Below are 17880 nucleotides of genomic sequence, written 5' to 3' on the forward strand. Positions count from 1 at the left end.
TAAAGACTTCCTAGGGTCTCTGCTTTAGGGGGGAATCTCAGTTTCATCTCTGAGCTTGGTGCCTACCCAACACTGATACCTATGATGAGAATCAGGGCCATGTTCCGTTTCCCTGATGTTGAAGATTGAACACCAGAGAAACGCCAGACAAGCGTAGAAAGCAAGTTTTATTTGAAGAATAGAATAGAGATAGACTTCTCTGACGAGAAGGGGCCACGGAGCAGGGTATCCAAGGAAGTGGGGTGTCCTGCCCTTTTTGTACATTTTAGGTTTCCTTTGTTCTCATGCTCTGTCCTCCCCACATCCTGCCTACATAACTTAAAAGGTATAGTGATCCAAGGGCGGGAAGGAAACCGCTCAGGGGTACCTGGCAGGAAGAGAGTCACTCAGGGGCTACTCATTAACTCCTCGCTAGGAGGAACAGGTCTCTGGAGGCAGGTAATCGTGGCAACAGGTAGTGGAGGGGAAGTGCTCTGGAGGTATTAGCATTTTATTTCCTTTCCTTTCCTCTGACCTGATCATTCATTACCTACACGGACTCTCCTTGTTGCCCCTGGGCCTCAGCACCTTGTGCTCTGCCTAGTCAAGGACTTTAAAACCATTGGCACAATGGTAGTGCTTGTTATTAATTCCTTCTTTTTTTTCTGGTGTCTGGGAAGTTCCACTTTTTTTTTTTTTTTTTGTGAGCTCAAATATGTACTCAAAAGAATATATTTTATATTTCATGCAGCTCTTCCAGCCAGTGGGAGAATCTTCAGGTTATCCATTTTGCTCATTTGTTAGAACTGGAAATTTCTTTGCTCTGAGTTTTTTGCTTTTTATTCTTTTTGTTAGAATTTTTTTTTTCTTGGATACAGAGTCTCGCTGTTACCCAGGTGGTTTGGTCTCAAGCTCCTGGGCTCAAGTGATTCTCCTACCTTAGCTTTCCCAATAGCTAGAACAACAGGCACATGCCACTGTGCCCATTAGCATTTTATATTCACATTTTCTTCTAGTGTTTGGCTTAATTCTTTGTATTCATTTTTATCTAATAGAAAGGCAAATAGTAATGCTCCTTGTATCGAGAGTAGATTTGTTTGTCATTTTAAAGCAATTATGATTGAAAGTAGTACCACATAGAAAAATGTGACAGAAATTGATGTTGATAAATCACTATTTAAACCACAGTTTAATTCTGAGACCGTCAATCTAATTTTGGTTTTATTTTTACAGTTTAAAACAGAGTGGAAAATTCCCTGGAAATCCCTGGCCTCCTTATAAGAAAAGGACATCACTCCATCCTAGCTATAAAGGTCTCATGAGACTTTTGCACTGTAAAACTTTACACATTGTGCTATTCACTCTGCTCTACAAGGTACAGTAGCAGTTTGAATTAGAAAGACTTAGATTAGAATTTCTTTTTATAATTTTTGAATAAAAATACTGGAGGGTAATATTTAAATAAAAGTAGTACTTATAAAGCAAAGCATATTGATACATTTAAGGTGTATATGAATATGTTATAATTGTATAAGTATGAATTCCAAGTTGAAAATAACAAAACAGCTGCACTATTCTTTGTGGTGTATTTAACTTGAGGTATAATAATTTAGCTTCGGGTGTAAGTGTTAGGTTATAGCTTTTGTAGAACAAGAGGAGAATGTGGTGGAACAATAGAAGTTATGGAAAGAGCTAAGGGCTAGTGACCTTACTTTCTGGGGCTTCTCTGTGATTTTTTTTTTTTTTTAACCTCTGATAAGGAGTATGATATAGAGGGATTTGAGTGGACCTCCTATGTCACGTCTGTGTTGTTTCTGGTAGACATCTTAAAAACCCAAAATATGTTTTCTTATTATTTAGAATTTGTTTTATTCTTGTGTTTTCTCAGGCACAATTGATTTATTTTACTAACATTAATTATGTACTCAAAAATTATATGAAATGTAACATTTGGAGTGTGTGTCTATGTATATAATTTTTATGATCTAATTTAAATAAGAGATGAAAGATAAAATAACTATTCCTAGTTTATAGATAAAATAACTATTAACATCTATAAAATAACTGTAGACCATGATAAATGTGATGCAATTAAATAAAATGAAAACCTATTGTTGCTCTTCCTATTTAAAATTTGAAAAATTAAAAATTTAAAGAAATTCATAGCAAACTACACATATTTGTAATGCAGATTTCCAATTGCTATGCAGAAATATTTTTAAAGAAGAAAGTATAAATTTAATCAGACATGTTAGTCTTTCTCCTAATGTTTACTTTGCAATCAAGTAATTCTCTTAGATTTCTGTACCTCTCTTACAGCCTCATCCTTGTCAAATTTTCATTTTACTTTTTAAAGTTATGCTGCTTTAATTAAGATTTTAAATCAGTGTGTCAATAAATGCCTTGAAAGGCTTATTTTTATTACTTCCCTAGAGGATTATTCAATAAAATGATTTAAAATGCTCTTTTTCATCTTGAAAAAAAATGTAGAATATCTTTTCTTACTGAAAAGTGATTTGTATTTATTTTACAAATAACATACATTATTTGAAGGTATTCTTGGTGCTAGATTTTTTTTCAGGTGCTTTAAATGTACTTGTAGACATTAATCTAGCCAAAATTCTTATGGTGACGGTTCTGTTATTATCCATGTTTTTCAGTATGAAAATTGGGCTTAGAGGTTAAATAACTGGTTCAAATGGAGACTTGAGTACTGTTATCAATAATAATAATTAATTACACCTTACCACAAGTAATTTATGTTATTTTGAGTTATATTTTTCAACTTTTAAAATTTGCTTAATGTAAAATGTTATTACAAAATAATAAGGCAATGATTTAGTTGTCCTTTTTAAATTTTTAAATTTATTTATAATAGCTTTCCTGACTTCACAAGTGTAATAAAAACTTTTCTCTGATATTGCATTGTCAAATCAAGTTTCTAGACATCAATGGTAGTAAACCACCTTCATTCCCAACCATGTTTAATACTAAAGAACACATTAAAATAAAATTCCCAGAAGAGCAATTTTTAGTTTTTTTTTTTTTTTTTTTTTTTGTAGCATCTAGTAAAGGAATTTCTCCCCTTAGTTTTTAAGTTACTCAGTTAAAACTGTAATACTGCAGAATTTCAAGTTGAAATATATTTGCATTTGACTGGTAATGTTTTATTATTAAGAGGAGGCAGTGTATAGTAATGATAGGCAGTGACCAGGGAGTCTGACATCTGTGTTCTCATGTTGCTTCCACTAGCTGGGCATGTTCCTGTGTCTTGGTTTCCTCTCTGCAATGTAGTGGATCAGAAAGGATGATCTTTATTAATTCCCAGCCTTCAGTCCCCTCCTTTTTCTATTCCTGCTCCTCATACCATGGGCACCATTCACCTACTATTTGTTGAACAACAGTTGCTAGGTACTATGCTGAGAAAGTGGCAGATGCTAATTCATGTAATCCTCACATTATTTTCTGGACAATTATTCTATATTTAGAAATGAAAACCGAGGCCAAAATACGTTGGTACAAATCAGATAGTCATGGACAGAATTTGTGTTATTAAATCAGTTTTTAAAAGCTTTTGAAAGCCTACACTCTTCACCATTCATCACCACACAAGAGATGAAAGAAAAAGCTCTCTCAGTAGTCCAAGTAAGTATTAGAAAGTCAATCAAATGAAAGTCTATTCTTTAGTTAAAGTAGATTAGGTTTTAAGTAACCAAGTTCTCCTTTCTTAGTCCCTTCAGCCATTTGTGCAATTTCTGTGAGGCTCTGCTTAACCTGTCCTTTGCTGTATCACCCACAACTGACATTGCACTCCCTTCAGAAACTCTTCATCTTTCCCATAGTTAGACCAGATAGGTAATTAGGACAAGATGATAGCTGCCAGCTCATTTTTTTCTTGTAGTATTTTAGGTATCTTCTGATTAGTGGTCACTTATGTCACATTAAGTGACTGATTGGTATGGATAATCCTGAAATCCTGTGTAAGATATGTAAAGCTTTTACTGTATAATTCATATAAAAGGTCAGACTTAGCAGATTTTTCTCAGGGACATCTTTGTAACCACTCTCATTCCCTTTGTTTGTTTATTTACTTTTTTGTGGTACTGAGGCTTGATTCCAGGGGTGCTCTACCATTGAGCTTCATCACCAGCCCTTTTAATTTTTTGAGACAAGTTCTCACAAACTTGCTGAGGCTGGACTTGAATTTGTGATCCTCCTGCTTCAGCCTCCCAAGTCACTGAGATATAGGTATGTGCCAGCATGCCTGACTCCCTTTTATCTCTCTCAGCATATAAATCACACATTGATATATGCATTTATACATCCCCACACAATACTCAGAGCTTCAGACCTTTAATTTTAAAGACAAATTCTAAGAACATTAATGTTTCATAAACATTTATTGTGCTCCTGGTTATATGCTAGGTGTTACGATAAAGACATTGATATTTACACAATTATCTATTTAACAAATTTATTTATGTGAAATCCTAGTCTTCTGAAAAAGATTGTCAACAAATTAGGATATTAAGTATTCTTGTTGAATTATTTTATTAATAATTATTAATTTATTAAGCCAGGCGTGGTGGTGTCATCTATAACCCCAGCTACTCGGATGACTGAAGCAGGAGCCCATCAATTCAAGACCAACCTAGGCAATATAGTGAGACCATCATTTAAAAAAAATTTTTTTTATTAAATACTGGTATATTTATATTAATGGTTTTAGGGGGTTACTTAATGAGTTAACCTTTAATCTGTGAACTGCCGTTTCTAGATAGTGCTTAAAGTACTAGGTATTCTGTAGAGGAAATGGGTTTTTGGTTTTAGCTTGACTTTTCACTAAGATGTCATTTAACTTATGTGTCTGATTTTATGTATTTAGTTATGTCATTTTCATCTGTATTAAAATGTTTATGGATCTTTAAGTGAAATGTTCTATGAAAAGAAGCAATTTTGAGGTAATTTTTTCCTTTTTTAAAGATTTTGATGGATCATCAAAATCTGTCAGAACATGTACTCTGCATGGTTTTATATCTGATTGAATTAGGACTTGAAAATTCTGCTGAAGATGAATCAGATGAAGAAGTAAGTAATTTCTTATATTTTAAAATTTTTAGATAGGAATAAGCCCCTCTCTGGCTCTAGGCAATTATTCCTAGGCCAGTGTATAAATGAAGTGTATTTATGAATTCCTTATACTTAAATAAGATCTTCTAAAGAACTACTTTTATAGAAAACACCCTTTGGTTTTTCAAATATATACTGTCTTAGTGCTTTTGTTGATACCTATGGAATTACTACACTTTTAGAATTACTGGAATTGAAATTTACCATTCATGTCATAAAAATTAAGCAAATTGGTTAATGTACTTTTGGTGTTATGGTAAGAACATTGGTTGCTGGAAAACAATCACTAAGTTAGAACTTCAGTCTAGATATTCAAATAATTTGATTAGGATTATTTTTGAGAATAATAGAATTCATGATGGCCTAAAGTTCATCAAAGAGAGGTAGATATGTAAATTTGCATTAACTGGTAAGCATGACTTTAACTAGAAAAGGGTAAAAAAACCACTTTGAAGTATTTGTATATTTGATTAATATGATTAAATTAAAAATTCTTTGTGCTTTTTAAAAACAAGTAATTTAAGGTTAATTTTAAAGAAAATTTATATTATTAATCCCAATAAAATTATTAGCATAATTATTTTTGAGAACCACATTATTCCTGTAAAGATTTTAAAATAAATTCTTGATTAAGTATACAAGTTGTTAATTTGTTATAGGACTTTAGAAGTATTACTTCTAAAAAAGCAGTTCTTACTACAAATTATTTGTACAAATATAAAATGACGTAATTTTACAAACGTAGAATATGAAATCTTCTGCCTCCCAAAAGGAAAAATATAGCACAGCATAACAGCTCCTCCCCCAAAGGAAACTAGATAGTACTTTCTAGTCCAAGGTGAATCAACATATATTCTTTTGTATGTGCTAAAAGGTTATTAAGCTTCCTCTAAGACTCTGCCATACTTTTGGTTAATGTTTTTGACTTTCTTCCATAAGTAGTTCATGCTAGCATTTAATTGTACTATGAGTTATTACTAATGGATGGTGACAAATATTCTGTAATGTTAGGTGTTTCCAGATTGACAAATATATTCTTCAGGAGATAGTTGCTGATTTCACTAGATTTAACCCCATTATTATTATTGAGAAATTTATTATATTTCATGTTTCAGTTTGATTATATTATTTAAATTTATTCACTTTGTAATTTTTGCATTTAGGACTATGACAGGCAGTGGATAATTATTCGGTCTAGTTACATCTTCATTGTACCTTATATCTGAAGTGACAAGCATTCATATTCTTTATGTTTTATGTTTTAGACATCAGTGGGTGGACCAGAGCGTTGTCATGACAGTTGGTTTCCTGGCAGTAATTTAGTATCTAACATGCGACACTTTATAAACTACGTTAGAGTGAGAGTTCCAGAGACTGCTCCTGAAGTGAAGAGAGACTCACCTGCAAGCACTAGTTCTGATAGCTTGGGTTCTTTACAAGTAAGTGTGAAATTAAGAAGGGGGGAAAAAGTAAAGGAAAGGAAAAGTTTTATGTTTAAGTGTTGGGATATATTGTTTAGAACCCCCATGATATTGAAAGAAAAAAATGTAATTAGAGGTAAATTTACATTGTCTTTTATTTTCTCTGATACATCTAAGCAAATTCTGTCTCACCAGTCTTTTTCCTTTAACCTGCCAGAGTTCACGACGACCTAAAGTTCTTCAAAGAGAGGTAGATGTGTATGATATGTGCATTAACTAGCAATGTGGCTTTAACTGGAAATGAGAAAAAAATCACTTTGAAAGTATTTGTGTGTGTGTGTGTGTGTGTGTGTGTATTTGATTAATATGGTTAAATTTTTGAAGTTTCTTTGTGTGTGCTCTTTTTAAAAACTAAAGTAATTTAGGCTTCATTTTAAAGAAAATCAATATTATTGATCTCAAAAATAATATTGAGCATTTAATAGTGTATTTTTCTTATTAGTGTTAGAAGTGTTTTGAATCAATGATAGGCAGCATATTTGGGTCTTACTAACATCTTAAAAATGACTGTTTTCGGGCTGGGGAGATAGCTCAGCTGGTAGAGTGCTTGCCTTGAAAGCACAAGGCCCTGAGTTTGATTCCCCAGTACCACAAAAAAAAAAAAAAAAAAAAAAAGCTGTTTTCTAAATAAAAATAAATTTAGTTTCTGGCAGCATGCCCATTTTAAAATAATTTTTTTGACTTCTATGGAAATTAATTAATTTTGATAAAATAAGCCCATAAAAGTCTTAAACTATATGTTGTGTAGTCAGATTCATTTTGAAAAACAGCTCTTATTGCATGTAGCTTAATTAATTTTAAAATGAATAAAGAAAAAAATTCTTGAAATGATACGCCAACTAACTAAATTTGAGCCGTGTTAGTTCCTTTAACCTAGATTTTCGTGAGAAGACAGCATTAAATCAGGTATTTCTCAGAGTAGACTCTACTTGTAAGAACTTTTTTTGACAGCATGTTTTTGCCGTATCATTAAGGATTTTAATTAAAATATTGGAACCTCTATAAGAGGAAGCTTTTGCCCTCTAATGCTGGCAGAGAGTACTTTAACAAACAGCTTGGATGTTAAAAAATAGTGTATACTCTAATTTGACTCACAAAAATTCAACTAATATTGAAGCATCTTTTCTATGCTCACTTTAAAAAACTAATGAAATCCATTAAACTGACTCATATCTTAATTAAAAGATGATTTTGAAGAGCCCTAATGCAGTTTGGGGTTTAGCAGAAAGGCTATTAGAAGATAAGTAATTGAGAAAAACACAATTAAAAAAACCTATTCAAATAACAAGTCACAGTGATATTCAAATGTGAAACAAAATCAGTTTGATATTTCTTCCTTACATTTCAATTTAATAACTTTAAACATTTTTTAGAAGTAATTTTCAAACTTTTGAAGTTCCTTAAAAGTGAAATTAATTACCAGTTCAGAGTCATTAACTTGGAAAATTAAATTAACTTATAATTTTCTTAACTGGAAACAGTAGCAGTCTTCCAGAAGTTAGTAAAGTCCATATATAATTTTCCTTACAAATGATGAATAGAACAGATTTTCTTTTCCATTAAGCAGGAGAAATTTAGCTTATGATTTCTCTTTAACATGGGTATTGGTACTGCTTAAGATTGTTTTTTTCCCCCCACTAGTTGATAGGCTAAGAAGGTTTATAAAGACATTTTATTGTTGATAAGTCTCTTTTTTTCTTATTGGTGTTTGTAGATTGAGTGGAACTCAATTTGTTTTTAGAAAGAAAAGTGAAGGATCAGATTTATTTAATGAGTAAATCAATTGAATAAATCTCGATGAAACTTTTGAGCATTCCCTTTGAAAAAATATATTAATATATTTTTAGGATTGATACTGAATAACTTGTCTTGATTTTTCTTTTTTTCTCATGTCTACTGGTAGAATTCTGGTACAGCTCAAGTTTTCAGCTTAGTAGCAGAACGTAGAAAGAAATTTCAGGAGATCATCAATCGTAGTAGCAGTGAAGCAAATCAGGTGGTTCGTCCCAAAACTTCAAGTAAATGGTCTGCTCCTGGTTCAGCTCCCCAATTAACAACAGCCATTTTGGAAATTAAAGAAAGCATATTGTCTTTGCTAATTAAGCTTCATCACAAACTCTCAGGAAAGCAAAACTCCTACTATCCTCCTTGGCTGGATGACATTGAAATTTTAATCCAACCAGAAATTCCTAAATACAGTCATGGAGATGGTATAACTGCAGTAGAAAGAATATTACTAAAAGCTGCTTTGCAAAGCAGAATGAACAAACGTATCATTGAAGAGATATGTAGAAAAGTGACTCCACCTGTACCACCCAAAAAAATTACTGCAGCAGAGAAGAAAACCTTGGATAAAGAAGAAAGGTAACTTTTATTTTTAATGTTTTAAATATGTATGGTATAGTTGAAGATTTGATTGATTTTTATCCTTTTAGATCATCTGAGACTCACTACCTGATTGTTCTAGCAGCAAAAATAACTGATTCATTCGTAAGATAAATGGAATTGAACATAGCGCTTATTTGCGTACTATGATGTCTTACTTGGGGGTGAGAAAATGAGTGTTTCTGACCTCAACATTAAATTACTACTTTAAACTTGGAGTCTTCTTCAGAAAAATTGCTATAATTTTATTGTTATAAGGATCTACTAATTCTCTTGGTATTGTCAGAAAGTATTATCAATTCAGTGTTAAATGAGAACAAAAAAAATTGGAAGACTTTTAAATATTACGCAAAATAATAAAAATCCAACTGCTTTAATTACTCTTGGTCCTTTATAATCTTTATCAATGTATAATTACCATTTATTAAAAAATATTGTTTTTAAACACACTTAACTTATGCCTCTAGCTTTTGGACTCTTAAGTTGCTTCTAATTTGTTGTTAAGTCATAATATTTCTAAATCTTTTTCTTTTCCTTCATCTCTGACTATCTTCCTAGGAATGATGTTTTTATAAGTGGAGTTTATAGGTCATGGACTGTGGCATGGTTCTTGGCACATGCTATTTGCTAACAGCTGTATTCAAGTCATGTTACTGTGTATTGTCACCAACTGTTTTTCAACAGATTTGTTACCATTGCCTACCTTGTTGTCAAAAACATGACATGATGAATCTTGAGAGACTGAAACTCAGCATAATTGTCAAATCCTTGGGATGGGTTTAGTATTTATTAAAACAAAAACAAAATCAACTTGTAATGAATACAGAGAAGGCTAAAAGACCCAGACTATTAAAACATTTTTTTCAGATGAACTTCAAGATTGCAATTGCTTACTTGAGGTTATAAATAATATTCATTGGTTTAATTTCTCTAAAACAAATTTGCCTACTAAAGCAACAAAACAAAATTTAAAAAAAAGAAGAAAGCAACAAAGCAAAAATTATATGGTTAAAATTATAGAGTTGAAAAGGATCATTTCAATGTTATTTTAATTAAGAACCTTGGACTTTTGTCATCTCTTTCATACAGATAAAATCATTCTTGGCACATTGTTATCTGGACTTCTTATTACTTTTAAAATTAAATGTAGACAATTATGGGTCGAATTATCAGTGGAAACCAACCTAAGGAGCATTTTATACTAGTGATCCATTTTCCATTCATCAAGTGTCACCCAGGCTCTTCCCTGGATGGGAACTGTGTCCAATGTTGAACTCCTTGACCTTGAGGAATTAATATTATAGTGGGAGACAGACTAGTAAACAGATGGTTATTAGTGTAATAAATACTATGTTAGGTGTACAGGGCATTAATGGCAATAGCAGGAGATAAAAGACGAAGGAGATAACCAGATATAATATTTTATTTGGTACTTAATGTGTGAATGATTACAGGGAAACCATTGAAGAATTTTAAAAAGGGGAATAATATGTAGATAATCACATGCAAATTGATTAGAGTGGGGTCAGACTGGAAATTGGGCTACTCAGCTATTTAAGAATCTAGGATAGCAGATGTAGCAAGGGTCAAAACTAAGTTGGTAATAATAAATAGGGGGAGATGTATATGAGATATTTAGCAGCTTCATGTCGTTAGACTTTGTGATCAATTTGATGTGGGAGATGAGGGAAAATTCATGATTTGTTCCTAAAGTTGTGACTTGGATGATGTTCCTGTTTACTAAGGTAAGGAGTTGTAATAGGTTGCTAAAACTTTGCAATAACATTGATACCAGGGATTGAGTCCAGGGGTGCTCTACCACTGATCTACATCTCGGCCCTTTTCATTTTTATTTTGAGACAGAGTCTCTCTCTAAGTTGCCCAGGCTGCCCTCAAACCTGTGATCCTCCTGCCTCAACTTCCCAAGTTGCTGGAATAACAGGCGTGTACCACCATGCCTGGCAAGATTTTTATTTTTGTTAACTTCTTCTAAATTAATGTTCTTTGCTTTCAATTATGTAATATTATCTCTCTCTCTCTCTTTTTGAAGAAAAATAAACATGCAGTGGATCAAAGGGTATTGTATTTGGTCAGTGGTATTCTGTAATTATTACTAATAATAGATATAATATTGGAGGATATAGTTTAGATGCTATTTTTACAAAGGCCTTAATGCTCTTGTAATAAATAATACTCAAAATTCTAGACTTTCTTGTGATGGGTTTATTTCCTTTGAGCAGCAATGATGTTGACAAGCACTTGAAATGGATTCTGTAGCAGATAGAATGAAATGAATCTGAATCTTGCTGTGCTTCTCATATGTCCTTTCTGTTTTGTATTATGTTTCATAATAAAGGGAGATTGGTTTATAAACACTTAATGATGATCCATTTCCATGTGCCTCACCTATAGGCAAACTTGGCATCACTTTCATAATAGATTAACTCCTTAGAAAACAAGATACAAACCAGAAACCTTAGACGGTTGTAATAATATACAACTCCAATGTCTTCACTTCCAGGATAATAATGGAAAATTTTGATGATATAGGCAGTTTGCCCAAACTTGTTTGTCTTTTTGTTAATGGTCTTTATTTACATTTATGTTCAATTTTAGTAAGGAATAACCTAGATTAAGAAAAAATTTGGACTGGGGTTGTTTCTCAGTGGTAGAGCACTTGGCTAGCATGTGTGAGCCACTGGGTTTGATTCTCAGCACTGCATACAAATAAAAATAAAAGTTCATTGACAACTTAAAAAAAATTAAAGAAAAAAATTTGCAGGGGCTGGGGTTGTAGCTTGTGAGGCACTGGGTTTGATCCTCAGCACCACATAAAAATAAATAAAATGTATTGTGTCCATCTACAACTAAAAATAAGAAAGAAATTTATAATAGTGACATTCCATTTCTAGTTACATAGAAAGCTCGTATAGCAATGCAGTTTTAATTCTAATGCCAAGCAATTATACTTGAGGTTTTCTTTTATTTGACATATAGATTTGTTATTTGTTATAGTCTTATGAACATATTTATTCTAACTATGAATGTGGTGTCTTAGAATGCTTTGAACATCTATAGCACATTTTTGTTTGTTGCCATTTCCTTTGTGGCAGATATTTGAGGATGAAATTAATTTTTGTGAATTTTTAATTTTAAAGTAATCCTAAACTTGAAATATTTCAGGGACAATACAAGGAATTTCTTGAAACATTTCAGAATAAGTTACTGGTGTGGTTCACCTTCACTGTGGAATATTTTAGTGTGTATTTCCTAGAAATAAGGACTTTTCTTACTTAAATTACCACAGTGCAACTATCAAAATGAGGAAATTAATCTGGGCACAGTGGTGTTTGCCTGGGAGATTGAGGCAGAAGAATTGACTGAGCTCAGGAGTTTTAAATCAGCATTGGCAACATAGTGAGACCCCCATCTCAAAACAAAGCAAAGGAAGGAAAGAAGGAAGGGAGGGAAGGAGGGAGGGAAGGAAGGAAGGAGAAAGAAAAGAAAAGAAAAGAAAAGAAAGAAAGTAAGTATTTGAGTGTGATTAAATCCTTAGACCCCATCGGGTTTTGGTGGCGCATGCCCGTAATTGCAACTTGGGAGGATGAGGCAAGAGGATCGCAAGTTTAAAACCAGTCTCAGCAATTTAGCAAGATCCTGTCTTTAAATAAAAAAAGACGGGGTATGTAGCTCAGTAGTAAAGCACATCTGGGTTCAGTCCCCAGTGTCATACCAAACAAAACAGAGCACCTACAAGTAAACCCTTAAATCCCAAGTTTAGATAATTGTTCAAATAATGTTCATATGGCAAAAAGGTTCGATTAGTAATCATTCACTGCATTTAATTGTTGTATTGTTTTGGTCTCCTTCAATGTGGAATAGCTTCCTCAGTCAAATATTCCTGCATATTTGGCAGGAATATCAATGAAAAGTTGCTGTTTTATTTTCACCCATCAGGTGTTTCATGATTTTAATTTGTTCTATTACCGATGATTAAATTTGATTGCTTGATTTAAGAGGGTATCTGCCAGACTTCTTCACTGTCAATTTACCCTTTTCTACCTTTGTAATTAATATGCAACTTGTGGAGATATAGTTTGAGATACTGTAATATCCCATTTCTTATAAAGTTTCAATATACTATTCATTTACATTTATTAATGTGGGCTCTTGGGTTCCTGTTTTCTGTTTTATAATCTCTTGTGCTCATTATTCAGTTTGATGCTCAAATTGTTCCATGTTTAGATCCTAGAAATTACTTCAAGCTGGTTTCTATGCCCTTTTGATCTATCACCCTCATTCTGTGAGCATATTCTTATTTTGTGGGACAATAAATTGTTCCAGGTTCATCTTGTACTTGAGGTCAGTCATTTCTCCAAGGAGTTCTAGTTACTTTTAGTAGAGAATGGTATTTAAAAACTACAAGCCTTGTGTTTATTCTAATGAGGAATAATTGTTTCAGATACTCTTGGTGGACAGAACTGGGGAAAACTTTGTTTGTATGTGTTTGTGTTGGGGACTGAAAGGGGGGAAGGGAGAATTATTTTTATGCCTGTGATACTTAAAATGCCAATCTGACACCATGGGAATCATTCTTGTTTTCTCTCTTACCATATTGTAATTCACTTCCACAGTGAGAAACCCAGCAGCCATTATTCATTTTTCCTTTCCTTTTCCTCTCCTCTCCTCTCCTCTCCTCTCCTCTCCTCTCCTCTCCTCTCCTCTCCTCTCCTCTCCTCTCCTCTCTCCTCCCTCCCCTCCCCTCCCCTCCCCTCCCCTCCCCTCCCCTCTCCTCTCCTCTCCTCTCTCTTTCTATCTATCTATCTATCTATCTATCTATCTATCTATCTATCTGTCTATCTATCTATCTATCTATCTATCTATCTTTTTATAATTTCCCTTGTCTGTAACCAATTTCTTGGAATCTTTCCATACACCAATACCCTCTTGTGCCAGGCTGTTGGATCCTGACACCCTATGCCTGGTAACTCTAGCCATTCTTCATGTTTAGGAAAGAGAAGGAATGGATAGATATGATGTTTTAAACTGATCAGTGTCATTGAGAATTAAGTTTGATGAAGATTAGTGATCAACTTCAATAATAATATTTTGGCTCAAAAACAATTTAAAAGAGTTATAACTATAAAGTAATAAAGCAATTTTTCTCATGGGGATCCTAAATTATCTGTAAATGTTAGAAAAAGAGTGTTAAAAATCTTTCGAACATTATTGGCAAAAATATGTAACTTCTGATAAGGTGGACCATAGTACTTGAACTGTTTGTATTCATTCTTCTGAATTCTGTTATCTTTCAGATTAATAGAAAAATACTTCGAGGTTTTCATAGAAATGACTAGCATCTCCATTTAATATAATGCTTTGTCTTTTACAGTGTATAGAAATAATAAAGGGTTATTAAAAGAAACTACTATCATTTAGTATATATGTTATTATATTCTTTGTATCATGGGCTATGATCGGTACCTCTTGAGTTTCATTCGAGTAAAATGTTTATCTTCCTAAGGAGTTAATATATAACTTATTTTTTAAACCTTCTTTTCTTTCTCTCCCTCCCTTTTAAAATTGCCATTTTAACCTTTTCTTATTAAATGTAAAATTTGATGCTCACTACTATTAGTAGTATCACATAATCTGGGGAAAGCCTATCACTTTTCTTTGTTAGTTTACTTTTTTTTATGTTCTGATCCTGTTGTATTGGTTTTTGTTTTGTTTTGGCAACTACTCTCAAATTTAAATACTCTTTGAAAGAAGATAAAAGTAAATAAAGTATAAGTAATAAAGATAGTATAGTGAATTAATTCAAAGGAATATTTATACTTAGACTTGGAAGATGTTTTTATTCTTTGTTGTGTTTGTTTCACATTCTTTGCTTCATACATAACAAATCAAACATGGAATATGTCTTACTGGCTTCTCCTCATTCTCTATTAGGGGAAACCTATTCTTAGGATAAAAATAAATCTGATTATTCTTATCTTTTAGATTTTGTTTATATATAAACATCAAGCTTTTTATAGCACCTAATTTACTGTCATTTGTACCTGAGGTTAATTTGCTAGTCCCTTGCTGAAAAAGACTTGCTCTTCCTGTCATCAGGTATATACTTAGGACATTGTTTTGTTGGAAATCAAATTTTCTACCTACCTTAATTATTATATCACATTTTTAGGTAAACCTTGGCTTTTATTTTTATCTATTGGGTCAGTGAATTTGAAGTCTTCCTAAAGCAGAATCCTTAGGAGAGTCCAATCTTACATGAAATTAATGCATAATATAGAAAGTAGATTGCTTCTACTATATGCAAGGGTCTTTTCATATATTATATACTACTCAAAGATAGTAGATTGGTTTTAAGCACAATTAGTACTCATAACTATTTCTGTTTAATCTAGGCGACAAAAGGCTAGAGAGAGGCAGCAGAAATTGCTTGCAGAGTTTGCTTCACGACAGAAAAGCTTTATGGAAACTGCAATGGATGTTGGTAAGTCAAAACTTTTTAGGTTAGAACTCTCATAGTCATTACTTTAGGGATGATCTTGACCAATCTTCCACAAGTTTTAAACATTACAGACAGACGATTTCCTGTCTTTATGTAAACAATATAATGACACAGGACCAATCTCTTTTTTAGACAGTTCATTCTGTGATTGAATGGCTGCCATTGTGAGGAAGAGCTTTCTATTGATAGCAATACATAGAGAGTATGCTCCCTCTTTTCTATTAAACTGTCCCTTAAATTTCTGAGATCCATTAATATGTATTTGTTTATGTGAAATTATTCTAAGATTCTTATAAAGGTTTTCAAATACTTTCAGTGCCTCCTCTTTCTACCACAATATCAGTATTGCTAAAGATAAGGTACATTTCCTATTTTCATTCAGATTAGCATTTAGATTTTTATAATAAAAAGGAATGCCTTGTTTCTGTATGGTGGTAGGTTACTCTGAGCAACCTTTTACAAACACTGAAAGAATGGATTAAATTGAAGTCTCAGTCTTTAGTTAACCAGGATACTCCTTTCCCTGACTTTTCACATTACAGTGATTTCTTTTCTTTTTTTTTTCTTTCCTTCTTTCTCCTCCCTCCTTTCTTTTTAGATAAAGTTGATGAAAGAAAATAAGCTAGAGTTATGCATTCAGTTAAAATACTGCTTTAGACATCTCTTTTGCTGTTCTGACTGAAAGACCCACTAGAACAATAGTAGAGGAGGAAAAGTTTATTTGAGGGCTTATGGTTTCAGAGTTCTCAGTCCATTGACAACTGACTCCATTCTTTGGAACTCAAGATAGGCCAAAACATCATGCTGGAAGAGTATGGCAGAGGGAAGTGGCTCACATAATGTTCAGAGAGAGATTAAGCTCAGCTCACCAAATATATACCCCAAAGGCATACCCTCAGTGACCCACCTCTTCCAGCCATACCCTACCCATCTTTAGTCCACTCAGTTAATTCCTATCAGGAATTAATTTGCTGCTTGGATTAAGGCTCTCACAACCCAATCATTTCTCCTCTAAACCTTCTTGTGTTGTCTCACACATGAGCTTTTGGGGGATACCTTACATCCTAACTATTACAAATTACTTACACATATGTGCATTCAAACATGAATGTACATTTTTCATTCATTTTTGTACACATAAGCACATATAACAATGGCCAGAGAGGTATGAAGATGGGGTCAGTCTAGATATAGCCAACTGTCTTCTAAATGATTAACATTGAGTTTTATGTTCAGGTCATAATTTTGATGGAAAGAATAATCAAATTCTGTTTGTGGAATTTACTTAGTATTAGTTGACTTTCTCATGCGAAAGAAGGAGATTGATCTATGAAGGTGTATCATACCCATTCAAATAAAATGAACTGATAAGCTCCTATACTTCTTTCATTTTTCCATTCCTAATCTCTGCCTCTTGATTTTTATCACTTGTTAACTACTTATTTACTTTAAAATTGTCAAGGTTGCTGACATTTTGTTTTGCTGTCACAGACATTGGATGGTGTCTTCCATCCAAAGGTCGACTCAAACTGTTAAGAGTATTTGTATTAGGATGACTTTTGGAATGTTATTGAGTATAGTGCTAAGCAATACACTAGGATTTATTTACTGTTTTTTGAATCCAAGTGGCCTGATTCCTGAATGTTTCTAAGGAGACTATTTCTTTTCTTATAGTCGCTTGATTGCTAAAACCCATATCAGCTAATGTTTATTTGTATTTGGGCCAGGACTTTGTTATATTGCCTTTTTTTTTGTCTGAAGTTTCCAACTGCTCCTTTTGACTTTATTTTAAAATTGTAGGTGGATACGGTGGTGCATGTCTGTAATCCCAGTGACTTGGGAGATTGAGGTAGGAGGATTGCACGTTTGAGACCAGCCTCAGCAGCTTAGAAAGACCCTGTTTCAAAAGTTTTTTAAAAAGGACTGGGATTATAGCTCAAAAATAAAGTGCCCTTGGGTTCAGTCCCCATTGCCATAGATAGATAGATAGATAGATAGATAGATAGATAGATAGATAGTATTGTGACAAGAATTGCACTATCTTTATTCTATCTCTGTCATTCTGCCCACTCAATCATTCTGTCCTTTGCATGAAATACTTTTCCAGTTGGGTCCATGGCATGCTGCATAGCCATTACCTTGAGATTCCTATTGTTTTCCTATTTTTGGATCAATTTAGGGTTTTCTGCCTCTCATCTCTTTTCTTGGTCTTGTCTTATTGGAGTACAGCCTCAAGTATATTTCTAATAATGTTGTGTAGAGGCTTTCTGATTCTTTATATCTTTGGAAGGGAATTTGCTCTCATACTTGATTGTTCATTTGGATGGATATAGAATGCCAGGTTGATATTTTCTGTGACAAATGAAGGCATTACTTTCTTGTCTT

At 33.0% G+C, this 17880-nt stretch overlaps 1 protein-coding gene across 1 annotated transcript in view; it reads left to right on the forward strand.

Annotated features, from left to right (window-relative positions):
• Ubr3 (ubiquitin protein ligase E3 component n-recognin 3) overlaps positions 1-17880 on the forward strand; it is a 230170-nt gene that overhangs the window by 115973 nt on the left and 96317 nt on the right. Inside the window, 5 exon segments of the mRNA XM_047543181.1 lie at positions 1213-1354; positions 4963-5067; positions 6375-6548; positions 8494-8954; positions 15389-15477. Coding sequence (XP_047399137.1) covers positions 1213-1354; positions 4963-5067; positions 6375-6548; positions 8494-8954; positions 15389-15477 — 971 coding nt within the window.

The sequence above is a fragment of the Sciurus carolinensis genome, chromosome 3 (genome assembly GCF_902686445.1).
Source record: "Sciurus carolinensis chromosome 3, mSciCar1.2, whole genome shotgun sequence".
Lineage (NCBI taxonomy): Eukaryota > Metazoa > Chordata > Mammalia > Rodentia > Sciuridae > Sciurus > Sciurus carolinensis.